This window comes from Schistocerca gregaria, chromosome 5, assembly GCF_023897955.1.
Source record: "Schistocerca gregaria isolate iqSchGreg1 chromosome 5, iqSchGreg1.2, whole genome shotgun sequence".
Lineage (NCBI taxonomy): Eukaryota > Metazoa > Arthropoda > Insecta > Orthoptera > Acrididae > Schistocerca > Schistocerca gregaria.
In genome coordinates, this window is record NC_064924.1 from 213,548,317 (window position 1) to 213,566,280 (window position 17,964).

The 17,964-nt window shown below is 46.1% G+C and overlaps 1 protein-coding gene across 1 annotated transcript in view; it reads left to right on the top strand.

Moving 5' to 3' along the window:
* LOC126272835 (homeobox protein orthopedia-like) overlaps nt 1-17,964 on the top strand; it is a 359,093-nt gene that overhangs the window by 139,425 nt on the left and 201,704 nt on the right. The window contains exon 3 of the mRNA XM_049976038.1: nt 8,666-9,078. Coding sequence (XP_049831995.1) covers nt 8,666-9,078 — 413 coding nt within the window. The remainder of the gene's footprint in view (nt 1-8,665; nt 9,079-17,964) is intronic.

Genomic DNA, 17,964 nt, shown 5'->3' on the forward strand with positions numbered 1-17,964 from the left:
ATCACTCATATACAACCGCTCACTCACCGATAGATCTGTACCTACAGATTGGAAAATTGCGCAGGTCGCACCAGTGTTCAAGAAGGGTAGTAGGAGTAATCCATTTAACTACAGACCTATATCATTGACGTCGGTTTGCAGTAGGGTTTTGGAGCATATACTGTATTCAAACATTATGAATCACCTCGAAGGGAACGATCTATTGACACGCAATCAGCATGGCTTTAGAAAACATCGCTCTTGTGCAACGCAGCTAGCTCTTTATTCGCACGAAGTAATGGCCGCTATCGACAGGGGATCTCAAGTTGATTCCGTATTTCTAGATTTCCGGAAAGCTTTTGACACCGTTCCTCACAAGCGACTTCTAATCAAGCTGCGGAGCTATGGGGTATCGTCTCAGTTGTGCGACTGGATTCGTGATTTCCTGTCAGGAAGGTTGCAGTTCGTAGTAATAGACGGCAAATCATCGAGTAAAACTGAAGTGATATCAGGTGTTCCCCAGGGAAGCGTCCTGGGACCTCTACTGTTCCTGATCTATATAAATGACCTGGGTGACAATCTGAGCAGTTCTCTTAGACTGTTCGCAGATGATGCTGTAATTTACCGTCTAGTAAGGTCATCCGAAGACCAGTATCAGCTGCAAAGCGATTTAGAAAAGATTGCTGTATGGTGTGTCAGGTGGCAGTTGACGCTAAATAACGAAAAGTGTGAGATGATCCACATGAGTTCCAAAAGAAATCCATTGGAATTCGATTACTCGATAAATAGTACAATTCTCAAGGCTGTCAATTCAACTAAGTGCCTGGGTGTTAAAATTACGAACAACTTCAGTTGGAAGGACCACATAGATAATATTGTCGGGAAGGCGAGCCAAAGGTTGCGTTTCATTGGCAGGACACTTAGAAGATGCAACAAGTCCACTAAAGAGACAGCTTACACTACACTCGTTCGTCCTCTGTTAGAATATTGCTGCGCGGTGTGGGATCCTTACCAGGTGGGATTGACGGAGGACATCGAAAGGGTGCAAAAAAAGGGCAGCTCGTTTTGTATTATCGCGTTATAGGGGAGAGAGTGTGGCAGATATGATACACGAGTTGGGATGGAAGTCATTACAGCATAGACGTTTTTCGTCGCGGCGAGACCTTTTTACGAAATTTCAGTCACCAACTTTCTCTTCCGAATGCGAAAATATTTTGTTGAGCCCAACCTACATAGGTAGGAATGATCATCAAAATAAAATAAGAGAAATCAGAGCTCGAACAGAAAGGTTTAGGTGTTCGTTTTTCCCGCTCGCTGTTCGGGAGTGGAATAGTAGAGAGATAGTATGATTGTGGTTCGATGAACCCTCTGCCAAGCACTTAAATGTGAATTGCAGAGTAGTCATGTAGATGTAGATGTAGAATGGAAGAAGCGCTGGAAAAAATGTGTGAAACCAGAAGGGAACTGCTTTGAAGAAGACAAAACTAAACTTGACTAAAACTGTAAGCAACATTTTTTTTTTCACATCAGTTTCATTACTTTATTGTCGCACCTCGTATACGAGTTCGGATAATTTTGATAAGACAGAGTACGTGTCTTGCAATTATAAGAGAGCACACTGTGAGTTGGAAACCAAGTAAGGCTCGTTACTACTTCTGCATGCGTATTCATAGCACCTTCAAGAGCGTACTCTCCAGAATGACGGGTAACCCGCCTCCGTCAGTGCTTTTGTTGGTCAGGGCTCAGGCGATTCCAAGCATTGTGGATGTCCCGCACGTCGCGAAAGTTGTGGCTGCCCACAGCTCACCCCGACGCCTCATTCAGCCTTGGAGACAACACGGGCTCCCACGGCGTCGTGACGAAGTCGGCGTCACGTCACCTCTGCGCTGGTCACGAACCGCGTCCACCTCTGCAGCTGCCGGGGCCAGATTCCCGCTTTGTGAACCCGCCCCCACGCCGGTTGTATGTTTTTACGGAGCACTCAGCACCCACCTCTGACCGGCAGGAAATTAATGAGCGGAAAAGGCCGGAATAATAGCCGTGAGGCGCGCTGGGGTAGCCCGGAGAGTAAACAGACATCCGCGGCGAAGCGCCGCCTGTCAGCCATTAGCTGACGGCTCAAACAATACGACAGTCGGGGCGCGGCCCTGAAAGGTGACGTAACCGTAAAATCGTTTCAATAAAGGCCGTTCACAAACGGCAGCCGGAAAAGGTGGCTTTTACTTTTTAGTCTCGATGTGCTTATTTGCTAACTCCACTGCCACTGGAAGGCCATCAAATAACGAACGACGCAGTGATCATCCGATCTTTTCATAAAATTCAGACGTCGCTGTGGATTCGTGAAAACAAAGAAATATGGAATGGGTATTCACATTATAGAAGTCAAAGACAAACTAAGTATCGTATAGAACTACAAACTAAATTAAGACGGCGAACGGAAAAGGCTCAGAAAAAAAAGAACGGGTTTCTGCTTGTTGGGAGAAAAGCATACCGAGGTAATAGATTTGAAGCGAATGGTACAAAAACTCAAAATTAACTCAACGGGTAATTAAAGTACACTACTGGCCACTAAAAAAAAATTAAACGACAGGAAGAAGATGCTGTGATATACAAATGATTAGCTTTTCAGAGCAATCACACAAGGTTGGCGCCGGTGGCGACACCTACAACGAGCTGAGGAAATTTGCCAACCGATTTCTCGTACACAAACAGCAGCTGACCGGCGTTGCCTGGTGAAACGTTGTTGTGATGCCTCTTGTAAGGAGGAGAAATGCGTACCATCACGTTTCCGACTTTGATAAAGGTCGGATTGTAGCCTATCGCGATTGCGGTTTATCGTTTCGCGACATTACTGCTCGGGTTGGTCGAGATCCAATGACTGTTAGTAGAATACGGAGTCGGTGGGTTCAGCAGGGCAATACGTAACGCTGTGCTGAATCCCAACGGCCTCGTATCACTACCAGTCGGAGATAACAGGCATCTTATCCGCATGGCTGTAACGGGTCGTGCAGCCACGTCTCGATCCCTGAGTCAACAGATGGGGACGTTTGCAAGACAACAATCATCTACACGAACAGTTCAACGCCGTTTGCAGCAGCATAGACTATCAGCTAAGAGACCATCGCTGCGGTTACCCTTGACGCTGCATCACAGACAGGAGCGCCTGCGATGGTGTACTCAACGACGAACCTGGATGCACGAATGGCAAAACGTCATTTTTTCGAATGAATGCAGGTTATTTTTACTGTATCATGATGGTCGCATCCGTGTTTGGTCACATCGCGGCGAACGAACATTGGAAGCGTGTATTCGTCATAGCCATACTGGCGTATCACCCGGCGTGATGGTATGGGGTGCCATTGGTTACACGTCTCGGTCACCTCTTGTTCCCATTGACGGCACTTTGAAAAGTGGATGTTACATTTCAGATGTGTCACGACCCGTGGCTCTACCCTTCATTCGATCCCTGCGAAACCCTACATTTTAGCTGGATAATGCACGACCGCATGTTGCACGACCTGTATGGGCCTTTCTGGATACAGAAAATGTTCGACTGTTGCCCTGGCCAGCACATTCTCCAGATCTCTCACCAATTGAAAATGTCTGGTCAATGGTGGCCGAGCAACTGGCTCGTCATAATACCCCAGTCACTACTCCTGATGAACTGTGGTATCGTGTTGAAGATGCATGGGCAGCTGTACCTGTAAACGCCACTCAATCTCTGTTTGATTCAATGGCCAGGCGTTTCAAGGCCGTTATTACGGCCAGAGGTGGTTGTTCTGAGTACTGATTTCTCTTGATCTATGCACCCAAATTGCGTGAATATGTAATCACATGTCAGTTCTAGTATAATATATTTGTCCAATGAATTCCCGTTTATCATCTGCATTTCTTCTTGGTGTAGCAATTTTAATGGCCAGTAGTGTAAATAATCAAGGTAGTTATGACCGAAATGGTTTAACGAATAACGAGTATCCGCTTGGTTATGGTGGATTCGTTTCAAGTAGGGACACGTGTGATGTTAGCTGAACAAGTGTGATAATAGATGCCAGCGTGACAAGAACGCTTGTTGTGGAACTTGTACACGTTTATAATCAACACGAAGCATTACTGCCAATGGTATGTCACACAGCCATTACTGGTGCGTGCTGCGAAGAGGTCTTTTCGCCTTTCGATACCTCTTTTGTTCCAGTGAACCTTCAACGACATAGCAATTAGCAATTCATCAGACATACAGACTTAGATTAGTCTTACAATCTTCTCCATGGACTTTGTGTCTGATGACGCCGCAATAATCTCTAAGCATTCCTTCTGTATAAACTGTGCAAAAAGTTTTGTACCGCCTTTGTTAGTTCCAAAGCTTCTACTTTTTTATTGTTAACATTTATGTCAATATCTTCTGCATGCAAATTATAATGGAGGTTAAAGAAGATCTCTATAGTCAGGGCAGCTCAGTAGAGTGGTGGTGTCTTCAATCGTGAACTGGACAATGTCAACCACGTACACCTTTCACTCTGTCAAGAACTAACCGTGCGCACGTTGTCACTTTGCGGGAAGAAATTGTAACTGTACAGAAAGCTGTCCGTTGAAATAGTATTCAAGACAGCGTCATTCGAACGTTTAAACAGCTATCGAGATACAGAAAACTGAAGCACATCCTAACAGCAGTTGACCGCGCTTAGCAGCGCTAGATGGCTCGTAGATAACCCGAGGTGGCAACAGCAGAACTGCATACCGTGTTTTTGGAGACAACTGAGAGTGTGTCGACACCGGAAATAAGAAATCTTCTTCACACGATCAGTTTGTGCCGCAGGCGTCCATATTGAGCAACAATACAAACATTCTACCTCCGCGGAAGCGCGAAGACGATAGGCAAGTGAATACCTGCTGTGGAACTTCAGTGGTAGCCTTCAAGGTACTGCTCACCCACTAGTGCAAGATTGATCTGACGCCTGACGACCGCAATAGAAGTCAGTGGAGGCGAGCAGGTACCAAAGCGCGATCCGGCCGGAGTAGTCGTGCGGTTCTAGGCGCTACAGTCTGGAACCGAGCGACCGCTACGGTCGCAGGTTCGAATCCTGCCTCGGGCATGGATGTGTGTGATGTCCTTAGGTTAGTTAGGTTTAAGTAATTCTAAATTCTAGGGGACTGATGACCTCAGAAGTTAAGTCGCATAATGCTCAGAGCCATTTGAACCATTTTTGAACCAACGCACGTCTCAGGTATGCGCACCCACACGTTCAGCATGAAAATGGGTCAGTCATGTTCTGGGTGGGTATCATAAGGATGTCGACGGCAATTTGAGGACTTTGTAGTGTACGGATCTATACCTATATTTATACTCCGCAAACCACCTTACGGTGCGTGGCGGAGGGTATTTTGTGTACCAGTGTCACTCCCCCTGCTTCTGTTCCAGTCGCGAACTGTTCGCGGGAAGAACGTGTGGTGTCACCGCCAGACACCACACTTGCTAGTTGGTAGCCTTTAAATCGGCCGCGGTCCGTTAGTACACGTCGGACCCGCGTGTCGCCACTATCAGTGATTGCAGACCGAGTGTCGCCACACGGCAGGTCTAGTCTAGAGAGATTTCCAAGCACTCGCCCCAGTTGTACAGCCGACTTTGCTAGCGATGGTTCACTGACTATATACGCTCTCATTTGCAGAGATGACAGTTTAGCATAGCCTTCAGCCACGTCATTTGCTACGACCTAACAAGGCGCCATATTCTTCAAGAACGTATTCTGAACTGATAATATTGTGAATCATGTACCCTAAAGAGCGACGTTCATCATTAATGGATTAAAGTTAAGTATCAAACTAATTACGTACGCTTTCTGAATTCTAATTCCTTGTCATGTTCCAGATCTCACGTCAGTATAGTTCTTCCCTCCTCACGCCAGCCTGAGCTAGCTAAAACGCGTGCATTTCGGCCTCCTCTAGTAACATCGTGTTGGCTCTTCTGCCAACACTACAGAACGAATGCTGGCAAGCCTATGTACAGTCATTTGATACCGACCACGCGACCAACAACCTTGTTGAACAATAATTCATAGGTTCAAGGGGCACAGTCCTACAACTGTAGAATCTGGACATGTGATTGGTACATTCATCTTAGGGCTAGGCACAACACGATCTTCTAAAGAACAACAAACTTTCAAAGACGGTTTATGAGTTACATACCCAGTGGATAATCTTTTTGTACATACAGAATCTACATTGTGCAAATTTATACGTGATCTGAAGCATAAAAGGGTGCTTATATGCTTTTTCAGCTGTGCTGTTTCGAGTCCTCCTGTGGCGTGATCAAGGAGAGGGGGAAGGAGGCAGGACGATATTGACATTAACACATGCGTGAATACAAAGGCAAAGGGTTTCTCTAAGATCGCTTAGTTCGGTGACGCCGTCTGTGCCACACGCGAACATTAATTGGGCACTTTAAAAATGCTCCTGTACAAATACCCATTCACTGACTCCCGGGGCTGGTGTGACAGGTAGCCATTTCGACGCACTCAGATGAGTGGCGCTACGTCGATGAACTAATTCCCGCTGTCTGCGTGTCAAATCTAAGAGGATGCCTGTCACGCCAGAGACTAGGAATCAGTACAAGAATATTTTTATTCTAAGTGACTAACAAAAACAAATGGGTGGCACCGAAGATGTTGCCTCTTAAAGAGGCCATTGACCGTTTTATTCACGCACGTGTCAATATCGAATCTCCCATGATCACGCAATAGGAGGATTTAAAATGCATATAGAAAGGTTTTAATGCTTCAGATCACGTTAAAATTTCGTCGAATAGCTATGAATAGTACCTAGTAGTTTCAAGCCATATACCATAGCCGACATTGCGGTCGCACGACGCTCCAAAGGGGTAAAATCACGTTCAATGGGCGTGAAGCCCCACCATGTCCTTATAGAGGGGTTGAATCGTCCAGGGGATGTATCAGTTCTCATGAACGTCGTCTTGTTCCTCTGACTGCGTACTGTCGTTTTATATCGTTGTATGTAAGGGGATCAACGCCCCAAGGGGAGGGGTGGTTTCATGGACACCCTTGTTGCCAAACCCTGAGGTCTTTTCTTGTGTCATAAATCTTTCCCTCAGCCACCCATAAGACATGATTTCAACTCTGTGCGCTGCAGTTTGGGACCTCCATCCCAGAGGAGTCAAGAGAAGGGGTGAAATCTGGGTAAGAGGAGTTGTGACGACCTTTCGATAGTTCCACACGTCCGCGGTGGTGTGTGGCAGGATTGTGTTGAAATTTGGTGCTAACGTTACATCACGGACCCACCTTAAACCTGGCATGACGCTCCGAGTTTCGCATGTGTCGATACCTTCTACATCTACATCCATACCCCGCAAGCCACCTGACGGTGTGTGTTGGAGGGTACATTGAGTACCTCTATCTGGTATCCCTTCTATTCCAGTTTCGTACTAAACCTGTAACAAACGCGCTGCTCTTCTTCGGATAAATGGATAAGAGTCAAACTGATCCACAGATTATGTTAAGTGTAAGCACCGAACTGTGAATGCAGCTCGTTATGTTGACCCCAAGGGATTTTTCGTGCCTCCACGATATGGAGATTCTTCGTGCCTCCACGATATGGAACTATTTAATATAAAACTGCAAAGTGTCTGTTTTCCGTTTTTTAATACGTCTGCGTCACAAAGACCAGAAAATAGCTGCTGATTTTTTTTTCTAACTATGGTCAAGTAAGCTTTATTCAGATGGTCTACGCTCTTTCGTATCGCCATCAGTACCAAAAAGAGTGTCAACATACGAACAATGTAATGGGTGATTGGGCTGCCTCTGCCGCTGAGTTTGATGCAACCCGCAATGCCCTCAAACACCACCAACCTCATATTATCTCGCTCGCCACGCACAAACCACTAGTTCCACAGCAAAAACAAAACCTTTCGTAAGAGACTTAATATATTTAAATTTTGTAGTGGGATACATTAGAGGCCATAGTTTTCCAATTATTCAATAAAAATGTACAGAAGTGACCTTCAAACGAGTTTCATAAACCATGGCCTCCAGCTAAAACTTGTCCCACTAAATTTCCTACAAAAGGAAGTCCTCAGCATTTTTTTTTTCTGTAAGACCAACAGCGTGCACACAGCGGACGAGAGAATATGAAAATTTTGTATGTGGTTTTTGAAGGCACCGCTGGCCCATGAAAGCTATTGGTAGGAGCAGCTGCATCACCCTTTCTGTATCACTGCAATGGCAAGTTGTGTGATGAGGGTATCGCCAAGTCAGATGGCCCACAGGAAGGAAAGAAAAGAAATAAACAGTAAAATGTTGGGATTCAGACAATGCTGCCTGAAATGCAGCCGAGCCAAAGGGTGACGTCGCAGGGCGTTACGGCTTTGCACCATAACAGAGGAGTGCTATACACACCTTTGAGTCAAATTTCCAATTTCTGCGTCGCAATGGGAGCCAACTATCGGGCTTCGGAAAAGTGACTCTATAATTGTGTTACGTAGCGCAGATAGCGTCACTTTTATCTACTTTGTATGGTTGTGTTGAGATGTTAGTCATTTTCATATCCAAGCATGTTGTAAATTTCGAGCCAGACTAACGTTTATTGCACGCTGCCTTTGTGGCACTGCAGTTTTAATGGCCAGAAGTGTATACTTGTGGAGACCTACCAGAGGTGTGACGTGACCCTTTGTGCACGCCAGGTCCGAAGGAGGTGTGCGATGACGTGAAGCGGCACCAGCAGCCGCCCCCTCAACACCAACCGCCCCACCAGCCGCCGCAGCACCAGCCGCAGCACGACCTCAAGGAGGGAGGCGGCGGCGGCGGCGACCCGCGGCTGGGGCCGCTGTGCGACCTGCCGCCCCCGCAGCCTCCACAGCCGCCACCCCCGCCGCCCCCGGGCCTGTCGCAGCCCGGGCAGGCGCCGCCGCCGGGCAGTGGCGCGCCCGCCGCCTCCGACGGCGACAAGCCCGCCAAACAGAAGCGTCACCGCACGCGCTTCACGCCGGCTCAGCTCAACGAGCTCGAACGCTGCTTCTCCAAGACTCACTACCCCGACATCTTCATGCGCGAGGAGATCGCCATGCGCATCGGGCTCACCGAGTCCAGGGTGCAGGTACTGTCCAGCTCCAACTAGTGTACACACTTCTCTCACACATCTACCGGCTGGTTTTATCTAAAGCGCACCTGCTCACAAAGGTCGAGTGTGGCCTGTCATTATCGTATGACAGCGAAAGTTGGTAGATATTCTAATGTGTTAATGGAGAACCGATTTATGCTGGAAAAAATTAGTTCCAATTTTCGCCGCCAGGTGGCGCGATCCGGCGGTGCGAATGCAAGAAAGACATATAGAAAGATTTCCATACGTACTGTATTGCGAACGAAACGTATACAGAAAAGGTCAAACAAGTGAGAAAAGTATAATTGATTTTGTTATTCGCCATCGCTTACGTAATTTGTTCAGTAAGTACGCCGGAGACGTCGATAAGATGCTGTATTGCGCCAGGTTTGCTACTGGTGCCCATTTTTTTTTTTTTTTTCAGGGTAAATCGGTTCCACATTCACGCATTAGAATAACTACCAAGTTTCGCCTCCATATGATAGCTACAGCCTACACTGGACCTCCGTGAGTAGCTGCAATTTAATTATAACCACTTAATGCAACACCAGACGGTGGTATAATATGGCAACAATTTATACTTGCCGCTGTTTTTTCTTTAATGACTATTTTTATGCAACGGCTGCTGGAGCAGTGACCCACTGGAGATCAGGGATTTTTCAGTCAAATGCCAAAAGAATTACTTGTATAGCAAAGGTATGGGGATATTTTGAAGAGGATTTCAAGTTTGAGCGATCGATTTACAGCTAAGGAAAACCACCCGCAAACCTTGGTCAGAACTGAGGGGCGGGAATTATTATTGATATTCTGGCACAGTATGATCGGCTACCGGGTGTCAAGAACAGTATTCGTTATTTTAGTAAATGGTAGTATGGACCAAATCAATAAAAACTGTCCAGTAAAGATAGGCTCAAACTATGAGCATTTTTTCACTATAAGGGATGTGTATCATAGTATTGAAGATGAAAGAGTGCTCATAGCTCATAAAGTATGCATGATTACTGGACATTTTTATCTTGTTTACGTCCATACCACTGCCTCTCACGGTATGGAATACTTTTGTAACACCCTGCAGATGAATTTGTTTGTATATATACACAGTGAAATTGATGATTTGCTCGACATATGCAGCGTATATGTGTGCAGGTGGTCGTCGCAAGTCCCAGAACAAACACTGTATATCGCTGAGGTCCGTTTGTTGTAGAATTTCAGAGCACATTTCGAGCTCGCCATGTTGGTTGCGCGGGTAATGGCAAACCTAAAATATTGCTCTCTTCCAAATCTATCATTTTGTTATTGTGTAAATGTTGACATTCTGTGCGTTGTCAGTTGTCACCATTCCGAGTGTAAGCTATCATTATTTAAAAAAAAAAAAAAAAACTAGAGTATCCACCACGATGAACGGTGTGAGGAAGCTTAGGTGTTGCTCAGAATGGAAAACGAACCATTGAACGAAAGAAGCTTGAAGATTTGGCTGGTATTATTTTAAGAGTAAAAATGCGAAATGGAACCGCCCGGTCGGTCATGGTAATATTAACAAGAAAGGCGATCTTTTTTTATGAATAACGACTTTTAAGTCGTTTAGAGCATGTCTTTATTTATAACTTTCCGCCTTCTGCCATCATCAGATCAGAACTCAGAGCTTGTGAAACAACGTTCAGCATCAGTATCAATAAATCGTTTTCCTAAGCAAGCGTCAACGGTGGCAGTTGACAACTGACGCTGCGCTTGGACGTAGGTTTTATTGATACTGACACTAAAAATTGTTTTAAAATTCTAAGTTTTGATCTGAAGATGGAAGCAGTCGAAAAGACGTTATAAATGAAGGAATATATTAAGTGACCTAAACCGTTTGATTAAACAAAATATCCACAACTATCACGGATTGATTCAGGATATTTACTTCCTGTATTAATAGATCAAGGTGAAATTATAATACGATTTATTGAAAGCTTTGATGGCGGCCAAATATGTGGTGACAGTGTTGGGAGAGTTAGCAGTGTGAAATTTTCTATATTGATGGTTAAGAGGCAGTCAACACAGGGGCCTGTGAAAGTAGCACGGAAGATGCAACATTTCGAAACAAAGATATAGAGGAGACAACCTGCAATAACAAAAGTACTCAAGACTGAAAAAAATAAATAAAAAGCGAGTAGCAGGGAGGATGAGAGGCGCCAGAAAGCCTAGGGGGCCGTCTTCTGTAAATACAGTCCTGTTGTGAGGATATTTAATCGGTCACTTAAGGTGACTCTTCAACGTTTTATCTTTCCTTTTGCCTCTGTTCCCGATAATATTTAAGTTTCCAATACTATATTGGTTAGTTAGTTGGTTACATACTTACACGTTGCATAGAACTTTCGAACAATTTTTTTATTCAACTGATGTGGAGCAAGTCAGTTTACAGGATTTGTATACATGATAAGTAATATATTTTTTCAGGTCTTCTGATGCCAAGAAACTTGAAAACAGTCTACGATATTTTAAATAAAAATTCGTCTCTGAAATAGATGGACTTGCCCAGAACAAATTATTTTGTACATTATATGACTTCACAGTTGCGAATATGGATGACCGTCGACTGTATAACGAAATGACGACAATGAAAGTTTGTGCTGGACTGGGATTGTAACCCATATTTTCCGCTTATCGCGAGCGCTCGCCTTACGACTTGGCTAGCAGAAAACGTTTCATGACCAGACCCAAACTTTCATATGGACAACCATGTTTCTACAAACTGTACTCGTACATCTCTTATGCATGTTCCCGTAAGGGGTGACATTTTACTTGAAAGTCGCTTGCCCGGTGTTGGCTGATAAATACGATACTGCAGTGCCTGTGTTACTCCGATGTACGTTGCAAGGCTCCTTCGGATATGAATGACTGTCCGAAGAAACCTTGCATCGTAAATCAGAATAACACAGGCACTGCAGTATCGTATCGTATTGAAATCATTTTAGAATAGATTTAAGACTTGCTTTGCCATGTTATTGTTAAAGCGCTCAAAAACTTTTTTGATACTTACTGAACTTCTTTCTGAGCCACTGCCAGCTTTAATAATGGCTAATAAACACTATATTTTTAGTGTTCTTGTTTTGTAGGTATAGACGTTATTAATACTCTTAAATTGCAATGGATTATTGATGACTAATTTCGCAACTCACAATTAATACTTACTTTGTTAATGACGTGTTATTCCAGAAAAATATTTCACAAGACATGATCGAGTGTAAATGAGTAAAATATTTTAGGACGTGGATTCGATTGTTTCCAAGACTAGCAATTACACGAGGATCGAAAGTAGCTGAACTTAATTGTTTGAGCAACTCAGTAATATGCTTCTACCAGTTTAAGTTTTCATCAATATGTATGTCCAAAAGTTTGGAACATTCTACGCAGTTTACTGAATTCTATTAAAGTCTACATCAGTTTTTGGTATGCGTGTTTGTTGTACAAGTATCGAATATAGTGTGTTTTCTTAATATTTAGGGAGAGTTCTTTTCGGAGAATGGCTTAACAATTACCTGAGAGAAGATGAGCTTCTTAGCCAATATCGCTTGAAAACATTGCCAGGTATGTGTGGGACGAGATGAGCGAAGCATCGGCACGTCAAAGTTAAAACCGCGATATAGAGAGTATTGCCATAGGCGTTTCCCAACCCACACACTACTCTGCGCTTTACTGCATCAAGGGCTCGGCATTTGCCGAATTTTTATATTGCGGTTTTGGCCTTGACTTGCCGGTGCATCGCTTATCTCGTCCTTCAGATACCTGGCAGAGTTTTATAAAGCGTACTTGTACGGCTCGTATAGGAGACTTGTAATACCTTTTACCGGGATCTGAAGATGGTAACTATGACTCACTGACTGACTCCATGACACTACGGTCCTCTGAGGACCTTCGCTTCCTCAGTCACAGATATCCAATCATCTCGGTCTTCAGCACGCCTGCCCCACCTCCTCACTCCCACTGCTCTCAGGTCGGCTTCCACATCTCCCAACCACAAACTTCTTCGGGCACCTTTCTTCTGTCATACACTGGACATGCCCTAACCATCTTAGCCTTCCCATTTTGATTAAGGTTACGAAATCAGGTTCTTTGTATAAAAGCCTCATTTCTTGATTAGTCCTAATTTTCCGTATCTCGCCTTCTTTTACGGGGCCGAAAATCTTCCTCAGCACTTTCCTTTCCCATATATTTAGTTTCTTCTCCAAAGCCTCCGTCAGTACTCATGCCTTGCTGCCATACATAAGAAATGCATCGATCACTGTTTTGTACAGTGTCAGCTTTAGTTTCCTACTTAGGTTCTTAGTTTTGAGCATGGTATACAGTGCTCTATATGATCTGTCGGCAGCCTTTATTCGATTTGTTATATCTGCTTTCACTTTGTTTTCCGATGTTATTACTGAACTTCCAGAAAATAGTAAAAAAAAAAAATCTCATGTGACACTAAGGCCTGGTGCAAGTTTTTCAGCTGCGTTCCACTTCGACGATTTGGGTGTCCTTAAAACAGACGGCACCCGTTTCCCCACGGACCGCCACGAATCAATGTATTAGGGAGCCACTACGTTCTTTAACTTCGGTGATCGTGCGGGAATCTGTGTTACCAATGTGGCACGGCCGTCGGTACTGACACCAGTAATCAACAATAAAGGTTGTTTACAAGCGATCTTGGCTAAGAAGTTCAAATTCTCTCAACTAATTATTACAGATCGCCCCCCTAGTACTCAAGACGAGTAAACTACTCAGTAGCTCTTTGAGAAAAGTCATTAACGATTTCTTCTGTTGCTTTCTCTCTCTCATGTGATTTAGTACAACACTAGTCTCTCAATCACATGTATCATAAATGGATGTGGGTCCAATATGGAACACTGTGCGTCACCATTCTTTAGTTCTTCCCAGTCACTAAAATTTTCTGTCCTTCCAACACTGTCTGAATTACACTACTGGCCATTAAAATTTCTGCAGCAAGAAGAAATGCAGATGATAAACGGGTATTCATTGGAGAAATATATTACACCAGAACTGACATGTGATTACATTTTCACGCAATTAGGGTGCGTAGATCCTGAGAAATCAGTACACGGAACAAACACCTCTGGCTGTAAGAACGGCCTTAATACGCCTGGCTATTGAGTCAAACAGAGCTTGAATGGCGTTTACAGGTACAGCTGCCCATGCATCTTCAACACGATACCACAGTTCATCAAGAGTAGTGACTGGGGTATTGTGACGAGGCAGGTGCTCGGCCATCGTTGACCAGACGTTTTCAATTAGTGAGAGATCTGGAGAATGTGCTGTCCAGGGCAGCAGTCGAACATTTTCAGTATCCAGAAAGGCCCGTACAGGACCTGCAACATGTGGTCGTGCATTATCCTTGTGAAATGTAGGGTTCCGCACGGATCGAATGAAGGGTAGAGCCACGGGTCGTGACACATCTGAAATGTAACGTCCACTGTCGAAAGTGCCGTCAATGCGAACAAGAGGTGACCGAGACGTGTAACCAATGGCACCCCATACCATCAAGCCGGGTGATACGCCAGTGTGGCGACGACGAATACACGCTTCCAATGTGCGTTCACCGCGATGTCACGAAATACGGATGCGACCATCATGATGCTGTAATCAAAACTTGAATTCATCAGAAAACGTTTTGCCATCCGTGCAGCCAGGTTCGTCGTTCAGTACACCATCGCAGGCGCTCCCGTCAGTGTTGCAGCGTCAAGGGTAACCGCAGCCATGGTGTCCGAGCTGATAGTCCATGCTGCTGCAAACGTCGTCGAACTGTTCGTGTTGTCTTGCAAACGTCCCCATCTGTTGACTCAGGGATCGAGACGTGGCTGCACGATCCGTTACAGCCATGTGGATAAGATGCCTGTCATCTCGACTGATACGAGGCCGTTGGGATCCAGCACGGCGTTCCTTATTACCCTCCTGAACCAACCGATTCCATATTCTGCTAACAGTCATTGGATCTCGACCAACGCGAGCACCAATGTGGCGATACGATAAACCGCAATAGGCTACAATCCGACCTTTATCAAAGTCGGAAACGTGATGGTACGCATTTCTCCTCCTTACACGAGGCATCACAACAACGTTTCACCAGGCAACGCAGGTGTATGAGAAATCGGTTGGAAACTTTCCTCGTGTCAGCACATTGTAGGTGTAGCCACCGCGGCCAACCTTGTGTGAATGCTCTGAAAAGCTAATCATTTGCATATCACAGCATCTTCTTCCAGTTGGTTAAATTTCGCGTCTGTAGAACCTTCGTGGTGCAGCAATTTTAATGGCCAGTAGTGTATTCGAAACAACTTTTGGGATTCTGTTTGTCAAACCACATGTTTACAAGGCTATCACTTCCATAAAACTTAACTTTTTTCTAAGAAAATGAAATACGTATGTATATTGCCTCTGGCAAAGGAAACCCTATTCCGGAGTCTGTACTCGCCGACACCGCCACTAACCGCGCCGGCGCGTTGGTGGGGAACCTGACAGTACTGTGCGCGCCCGGCCGACACGCGCCGCGGACGTCCGGATAGAAATTTAATTTGCCAGAAGCTTGTACAGCGGCAGTGACGTCAACAGCCTTTCCTGCGGCCGAGGACTAACGACAGTTGCGCGGGCAGCAGGGCGGGCAGGGGCCGGCCGACATGAAAAGCTGTCTGTCACGGGCGGCCGCGAGCACGGCGCTCTCGACGGCAGCAAACAGCGCAACACAACGGTACACAACGCAACACAACACAACACAGCAGGGCGCGACACGACGCGACACGACAGGCGGCGCCTCGGCGCGCTCCGGGCTGCGCGGCGCGCCGCGGCCTGGGCGCGCGTTATTGATTCATGCGCCGCCGCCGCCGCCGCCGCCACGGCTCCGGCCGGCTCGCCCGTGACGCGCGCTCCGCCAGCGGCCGGCCGGGAGCCTACCGGCCGCCGGCCGCACTGCGCCGCGCAAAGCGCACTGCGAATCGCCCGTGTCGAGAGCGCCGCCCTCATTAAAACTCGCCTTTTAATTAAAACTTTACAGATCGCCTGCGCCCGCGGCCGGCCAGATCGATCCCGGCGCCGCCTACGAGTCCTCTGGACGCCTGCCGCTCCGTTACGCGGCCTCAAAGGCGCACTCACATTGCGATCGCGGCAGCGGTGTTCACGCTCGCTTTCGTGATTGTCAGATAGCCGTGCCACCGCCGCACTGAAACGATCAGGACACGCGCTATCGACACAGGAATTGTGCAATATACGAGTGGTAGTCCACAAACGGCGACGGAGAAAAAAAATCGCAACCGCGAGAAGGAGATGTGCGACATAACCAAAGTGGAACTTCCTGGCAGATTAAAACTGTGTGCTGGACCGAGATTCGAACTCGGGACCTTTGCCTTTCGAGGGCAAGTGCTCTACCATTTTTTTTACTCGTTTTGTTCGATATAGTTCGTTCCGTTTGGTCGGGGCGGACGTCACAAGACATCCGTTCAAATCGATCGTTGGTTCCTTGACTCAGTTTTTTTTTATATTACAGAGAGCACGCAGTCTTCTAAAACTGTGTGCCGGCCCGAGACACGAACTCAGGATCTTCGCCTTTGGCGGGCAAGTGCTCTACCAACTGAGCTACCCAAGCATTACCTCATTTTGTTCGCTTTTGTTCGTTGCATCTGCTCGGGGCGGGCGTCGTAAGACATCCGTTTAACTTCGTTGTTGATCGATTAACTTAGTTTTTTTTTTTTTTATTACAGAGGGCAGCTAACCCTCTGACCCAACACTCTGAGCTACCGTGCCGGCGAAATCTCATTTTGTTCCTTCCATCTGCTCTGTGCGAACGTCGAAAGACTCCCCTTTCAGTTCGTTGTAGGTCCATTAACTCAGTTTTTTTGTTTTTTTTTTTTTATTACAGAGAGCAGCTAGCCCTCTGACCGAACACGCTGAGCTACCTTGCCGACACCAACTGAGCTACCCAAGCACGACTCACGGCCCGTCCTCACAGCTACACTTCTTCCAGTACCTCGTAGACCACTTGCCCGGGAAAGGCGAAGGTTCCGAGTTCGAGTCTCGGACCGGCACACAGTTTTAATCTGCCAGGTTCATATCAGCGCACACTCTGCTCCAGAGTGAAAATCTCATTCTGATAAACAAAGTTGATAGGCATGTTTCTATACCTGAAACATGATATCTATTCATATATCACGCCAGTCACATAAGGGCGGCACTAGTACGGCCATAATTCGGATGCAAATCAGGTTTACTATAAATGCACTCTGTAATGGTCGTGAGGGTTAGCTACCTTTGAGACTGTACTTAATGTTTCGATGTTAACCAAGAATGCCTTTCAAGGCAACAAGACGCCACCTTTCAAGGCAACAAGACGCCTTTACCAGCACCTCACTATGTTTCAACGAAGTCGTGTAACAGGTCTGCGAGAAGCTGTTCCTTCTGCGACACTGCAGGAAGACTTGGTTGGAATGTAGCCACTGTACATCATAGCTGAGAACGGTAATCACGAGAATGTACGGTCGCAAAACAATGAGGTCCGGATGGCCGTGTGGCACAACCGAGAGGGAAAACCACAGCATTCGGCATATGCCTCTGGTGCATGTTATTGCATCTGCAGCAGCAATTTGAGCAGCAGTTGGCACCACAATGAGACAACAAACTGTTACAAAACGGTTACTCCGAGGACAGGTCCGAGCCAGATGCCCTGCGGCGTGCATTCCACAGGCCCCAGACCACCGCCATTTGCGACATCTCTGACGTCAAGCGAAAGTTCATCGGACGGCAAGGTGGAGACCTGTTGTGTTTTCTGATGAAAGCTTGTTCTACCTCGCTGCCAGTGATGGCCATGTGTTGATTAGAAGGAGGCCAGTTAACGGCCTGCAACCAACGTGTCTGCTTGGT